Raw genomic sequence first — 6,719 nt, 5'->3', positions numbered from 1 at the left:
TTAAAAGGTATAACATCTCATAAATCTTACGATCACATTGCATGTTTGTTTGATAGTTTTTAATGTTACTTGTTTTTTCAACTTCTCTCCTTCACACATGAAGTTTTTCTCATGTTTGCTTTGCCAAAATAGTACTTGATTTTTTTTTTAAAAAAAAATCATCATCATCATGAGGAATTTTTTTTCATCTTGAATTGTCATAGTTACTTGTCTTGAACACCGCAACTCTCCATTTAAATTTATACTATTTCCACTTTCAAATCGATAGTTAAGATTGTTACAACACATATTTAATCTAATAACTATTAAAGTCTGTTTACAAGTACTCTCTAAACTATTCTCCTACAATCCATTACCATAGATATTTCTTGATATCATTCTAAAATATATTACTCTATTCTCTCAAATGACTATTCTTTTGGAACAAAAGGTAAAATGTGTTGGATATAAGTGATGTGAATAGAGAAAAGGTGAAAAAGGAAAAAGACTTCATTATGAATGAGACTTTAGTCTCACATTGAGAGTTTCATGATATGTTGATTGGTTTATATTGATTCACATGCATTGAGGATGTAAATAAATGCATGGGGAGAGACTCTCTCTTACGCGTGGGTGCACAGGGGGTGTAAATCTAGGGCCTATATTGCACTGAACTATATTGGCTCATGTGCGGGCACGACCTGCGCGCGCTGAATGCTGGACTGGTAAGGGAAAAATTTGCCCAAGCGGAATAACCAACATTTTGCCACGTAAACCTTTTTGCTACTTGTGTAACAGATGCATTAAACCAAGATTAATGCAGAATCAAAACGACCAAATGGAACGTTAGCATTTCACAGCTTGACAAGTAATGTTCATTAATCGATCATTGATGTTGTCGTTGATCTGAGATCCTATATAAGGAGGCTGCGAGTACTGTCAGAACACACAACAACACAAGCAAAAGCTCTCCACCTTCATTCTCTCCTCCTCTGTCATGCAACTCTTGCTTGGTGGAGTGCCCGTGGTAGCAATCGGGTGTCACTCAGTTCGCCGTGACCATCAGTGCTTGGTTGAAATCACAGTTAACAGTTGTATTATAGGAAACATGCGACCTGAGTAAACCTCGAAGCATAACCTAAAGTGGGCAAATCTGTTTCGAGAAAACTGCAACCCTCACAGGCCTCGATCTATTCGCCCGGTCGGATTCTTCACCTGCTCGTCTTGTTCTGTCGCTCAGGCGACACTGTCCACGAACTGCTTTTCTCAATCTGCCCGGTCGGATGCTCACCCATTCAACCATTCGCTCACTCAGCCGACCACTTGCTCGGACGCTCGATCAGCTCGCTCGACCTCTACGCCCGCTCGTCCGGTCGGTCTCCTTGTCTTGCCCGATCAGTCTTCTCGTACGCCCGGTCGACCTCTTCGTCCTCCCGGTCAGCCTATCCGCTCGCCCACTCGACCTCTTTACTCGGTCAGGCCCAGCTCGCTCGACCTATCTGTTCAGCGACCGGCTTCTCGCTCGGCCAGCCTCTCGCCCGGTCGACTATCTGTCTGGTTGAACTTGCTCGGCCTTACTACCCGATCGACCTCTCTACTGTGCGACTCAGACGCGGGGTTGGTCACTCACCCACCTGGTCTAACTGTCCGCTCATCTTGTCTGTCCAGTCGACCAATCTACTGCTTGTCCGCTTGGCCCTTCAGTCCGCTCGGACTCTGCTGCTCAGACTCGAGGCTCGGAGTTCACTCAGCAATTAGCAAAAATCAACCCCTGCTGCCAGTCAGACATTATTAGCTCAGGTCATCTTGGTGGCAAAAGGCGAATACGCTCGCCCCCAGCGCCCCCGCCAACCCGTCCCAGGGTCAACACGGAGGAGGTAAATCACGGGCAAAAAAAAAACTGTATGGGTAAACTTTTTATAGTGACCGACATCACCGCCGAAACGACCCCTTATCAGAAACCCCCGAAGGGATTTTTGGGTGAACGGTACCACTTAATGAATTTAATTCGAGTATTTAAATTCAGTTAATTCCAAATATCTCCGACAGATTATTTATCCTACAAACCCCTCACTTTAACATCTCCTCCAAGGCGGCTCGACATTTTCTAAAAGGGGATAAATCATGGGGTATTTATCTTAACACAACGGTCATTTGTATGGGAGATCAGATACCAACAAAGCATTTTATATCCACTGAGAATTGACCAAATTAAACTACTCATGCAAATACCAACTATGCTAACTCGTGGGGCTTTCAAATGGCTATTCTAGATCATAAACTTATTTGTTTAATCCAATCTATTTTAATCCATAATCCAAAATCAAGTTTAATTTCTAACAGCTTTCACATATTTATTTATTAATTCTTAACGAATAAAGATGCATGTAAGATTTGATATGTAATGATTTTTCGTAAAAGAATTATTCTTATTCTAATTACGTCAAGAAGTTTACAAATCTAGGAGTTTACAAAGATATACACAAGATTTAGTATCTGATTAGCATATTAATGTTGACTTTCGTGGCCTTTAACCTTTTGGATTAAAAAAAAACATTGAGTTTTTTTTTAAACCGGGTATTCAGTTATTGTGAATTGATCATCAATCTATAAGCAAATCCAAAAAACATGATGATTACATCACTGACATGGCGACAAAAAATTGAACGTCGACTTTACTTTTGTTTGTGTCCAAGGTTGTGCCAAAAGCCTCTGCATGCGTGTGTGGCCTGACCTTCCATTAATCCGACCTTTCCAAAACCTTAGATTATCTCTTGATCAGCTCTAAAGTTTCCTTAATTTACTATTTCAGTAAAAGACATCTATCCATTTCTGCTAATTTCACTGCAACATGAAAATAATGAATATGTTTGTTTACAATATAAAATACTTTTGCAGGTGCTAATCCTATCAGTCTCCATGCGCCACTCATTTAAAGTCTTTATATGCCGCGTTCCTTTAAAGCCTCTGTTGGCAACATCAACTCTCCTTTCATCTCTCCGTCGTACACCAAAAAGAAAAGTATACCTATTCTCCATCATATTCTTGTATCATATATATGCATGCCTCAAACTTATATCGGCTTAGTTGATAACTAATTAATTACTCATGTAATTAATCATCAGCCAAAAACTAAACACTTAAACTATAAAGCAAAGCATAATTTTTTTTTTTTTTGTTTCTTTTTGTTTTCTAAGTTGACCGAGTGCAAAGTAGAGCATCGAGTGAGGCGATAGAAAGAAGAATGAGAGAGGAGACACATGACAGCTTCAACTTGGACACTTGGTGGAGAACAAAATACAAACACACACACTTCATATATCACTTTAAGCCTTTGCATAAAGCAAACACGATTCATTAATTGTATCATGAATCGTGTTACTATATATAGTGCTTGATGACCAAACAAGATCTTCACACAGACCTATTTGCATTCAGTCTGTAGCAATTAGTGTTCAGTACTGCAGGCATGAGCAGAGAGAGGAACACGTTGGAGGTAGGGAGGGTGATCGGCGATGTTCTTGAGCCCTTCATTAGGCGAGTCACTTTCCGGGTGAACTACGGAAGGAAAGAGGTCACCAACGGATGCGAATTCAAGCCGTTCGAGGTGGCCAATCAGCCAAGGATTGACATCGGTGGCGATGACCTCAGAACCTTTTACACACTCGTAATTAATTAACTCATATGTCTGTTACATATATATTATAACACAGAGTAATTAAGGGTAGACAGACGCATGCATGCAGGTGATGGTAGACCCTGATGCTCCGAGCCCTAGCGATCCACGCCTGAAGGAGTACCTCCACTGGTAAATATTAATCAAACTTCTTTAAAACTATAATTAACATGCTGATCGAGCTATATATAATGGTGATCTAATCATGCAGGCTGGTAACTGACATCCCTGGCACCACAGGAGCAACCTTTGGTGAGTAATATATATCAGATCTTGGTTTCTGATCTCCTCTGACTAACTGTTTATTTAGGAAGAGAGTTGGTGTGTTACGAGTCTCCACGGCCAACAATGGGGATCCATCGGATGGTGTTCGTGTTGTTCCAGCAACTGGGTCGCGAGACGGTGTACGCGCCGGGCTGGCGTCAAAACTTCACCACCAAGGACTTCGCCCAGACGTACAACCTCGGCCTGCCGGTGGCCGCTGTTTACTTCAACTGCCAGAGGGAGTCCGGCTGCGGCGGGCGGAGGATGTACCCGTAGTGTGTGTGTACATATATATATCTATAGCCCTACAGGGCTGCCGGGGACCGTGCCCCTCAGGCGCGGAGCATGTAGTTGATAAATCATAGAATAGATAAAGCTCGAGAGCGAGTGCATGTAGTTGCACTAATGTTAATTAACACAGGCATAGCTAAGACATATGTACAGACTGTAATCAAGGCAATTTAAGCTAAATTAAGTGAAGTTAAACTAAATTTTGAAAGCAAATACAGTTTAAAATGTTTCAAATTTGACTTGATTTATTTTTGATACGTTTAAATATTATCAAACTCTCAATTCAAATTTGATTTGAACTTATTCATTTAGATATTATCAAAGTTTGGTTGATTATTAATTTGATAATTTAAATTTATTTATTTATTTAAAATTTTTAATTTATTTAATAAGTTTATAAGAATTTTATTAATAAATATAGTACTCACTAATATTATTCATAAATATTGATTATAAATATTATTCATGAATATTAACTAGTTGGATTTAAACTTATTTATTTAATTTAATGAATTATTTAAATTTATTTATTTAATTGATGTAGTATGTATTCAGTAAATATAAAAAGCTTTGATTAAGCATTATGTGCTCTATTTGACCTGCAAATTCAGTATATATTTTTTTGAGGTTATGCGAAGACAAAAACAAAGAATCCTTTATTAATCATTAAGTGCTCTATTTGACATGCAAATACATTTTCGAGGTTCTGCGTGAAGACAAAAACAGAGAATCCGAAATGATAACCTACTGTGCGTACATGCGAATCAGCGGATATATATATATATATGGGACCATTACTGTAACTGTTGATGGGCACGTGGTAAAGATAGTTCTGAAGATATATGCTCGACTTATGGCTGCGAAGAAGATATGAAAGTGTATTCCTGGGAAGGAATCCATAATCCATACCGCATTCAATCAATGACGACATCTTTTGCTTGTTATTAGTCGGAGAGGAAATTAGATTCCAGGTAAGGGAATCTGTTGCGATTGTGTCGTAATAAATGACAAGAATCGTCCTAAGAGAAATTGTAGAGTAAGAAAAATTAAGAGAGGAGAGAAGATGATAAGAAAGTATCATGATTTTTGACTACGTGCTTATTCCACAAAAGTTAACAACTCTCTATTAAATTAAATATAAAGTTATAATGATGTTATATGTACCGTCCAAATTATACATTTTATTTTGAATTAAAAAATATCAAATAAACCTAAAAATCTGCAACTCTTGACGCTTTCAGCACAAGGCACGGCAACGTCGTGCAACTCTCGACGCTTTCAGCACAAGGCACGGCCAAGTCATGTCCTTGGGCACGCTTGTGCTATGGGTCTGCTCGCTCCTCTAGATTCAGACACGGCTAGGCCTTGTTCGATGGCATAGTCATGTCCACAGCAACTGACACGATTAGGTCATGCATCTTGACACGACTGACAGTCGTTTCAATGCCCACAGTGGTCATGCCTCCTGGCACGGTTGTGCTCGTGCTCACATCGACTGACATGACTAGTTGAGTCGTCAATTTAAGTTAGACCCATCAGGTTAATCTATCCTGCTAAACAATTTAAGTAGGTTGAGTTAGAATTTTATCAACCTAACTCCACTGCACGCCAACCCGCCTAGGCTCGCAACCTGCATCGGTCGGGCCACATGACTTGAGTTGGCCCATGGGCTGAGAAACACATATAAATAAACTTTTATGTAAATTTACTATCTTTCTTTGTTATAATTTTGAAATAAAAATAATACTATTTAGCAAACATGAATATTTATTTGTGTCAATTTATATTTAAAATATCTGTTTCCAGGTACATTTGATTAATGAAACCTTTCCGAAGTAAAATATTGAAGATATGATTTTTTTTTTTTAAATTTAATGAGCCCGTGGGTTGACCCGCTTAACCCATAACTCGCTTTGGATTGGGTTGAGTTTGAGATTTTCCAATCCGCGAAGATGACGGGTCGACCCGCCTCGCCCCGCCAAATGACTGGTTTGCCATAGACCAACCTGCCCCGCCATGGGTTTGCTCGTCTAACAACTCTAACGACTAGGTCGTGTTGGTACCCACAATGGTTAATACGGATAGGTCGTACCTTCTGGCAAGGTCATGCTTGTGCCCATAGCCATTGACACAGCTAGATTGTGCCTCTTGCCGCCACCTGCCCTGTGTCGGCCAAATACGAGCCATCTTCAAGAATCTTCACATTGTCAAGTATCAACCCCTTAGGAGAACCATAAGCATCTAAGAAGATCCACCTGGAACATTGACTCTGGGCCGTCTCCCTCTAGATCAAGTGTGAACTTCTCTCATGATATATCTGATTATTCATCAAATAGATAGTACACTAGCTATCGTAATACAAGTTGACTCCACCTTATTAAATACCTAGTTTTCTGACCAATCCTTTAAGCCACAATGCTTCCTTGGCTGCCTCACCTACTACCTTATACTATGATTCAATAGTGGACAATACAACTATAGGTTGTACCATGTACTATGATTTAATAGT

The 6,719-nt window shown here is 39.6% G+C and overlaps 1 protein-coding gene across 1 annotated transcript; it reads left to right on the top strand.

The window, feature by feature from the left end:
* Positions 1-3,415: 3,415 nt before the first annotated feature.
* LOC122000436 (protein HEADING DATE 3A-like) lies at positions 3,416-4,370 on the top strand. The gene is made up of 4 exons (XM_042554836.1): positions 3,416-3,646; positions 3,726-3,787; positions 3,867-3,907; positions 3,966-4,370. The coding sequence occupies exons 1-4, from the start codon at positions 3,449-3,451 to the stop codon at positions 4,193-4,195; spliced, it is 531 nt and encodes a 176-aa protein (XP_042410770.1). The 5' UTR covers positions 3,416-3,448; the 3' UTR covers positions 4,196-4,370.
* The last annotated feature ends 2,349 nt before the right edge of the window (positions 4,371-6,719 follow it).

This window comes from Zingiber officinale, chromosome 7A (assembly GCF_018446385.1).
Source record: "Zingiber officinale cultivar Zhangliang chromosome 7A, Zo_v1.1, whole genome shotgun sequence".
NCBI classification, from domain to species: Eukaryota; Viridiplantae; Streptophyta; class Magnoliopsida; order Zingiberales; family Zingiberaceae; genus Zingiber; species Zingiber officinale.
This window is presented reverse-complemented; position numbering and strand designations above follow the sequence as displayed.

Coding starts and splice junctions, on each gene's coding strand:
- LOC122000436 (XM_042554836.1), top strand. CDS start 3,449: ATGAGCAGAGAGAGGAACACGTTGGAGGTAGGGAGGGTGATCGGCGAT. Junction 3,647..3,725: donor TCAGAACCTTTTACACACTC/GTAATTAATTAA, acceptor GCATGCATGCAG/GTGATGGTAGACCCTGATGC. Junction 3,788..3,866: donor CTGAAGGAGTACCTCCACTG/GTAAATATTAAT, acceptor CTAATCATGCAG/GCTGGTAACTGACATCCCTG.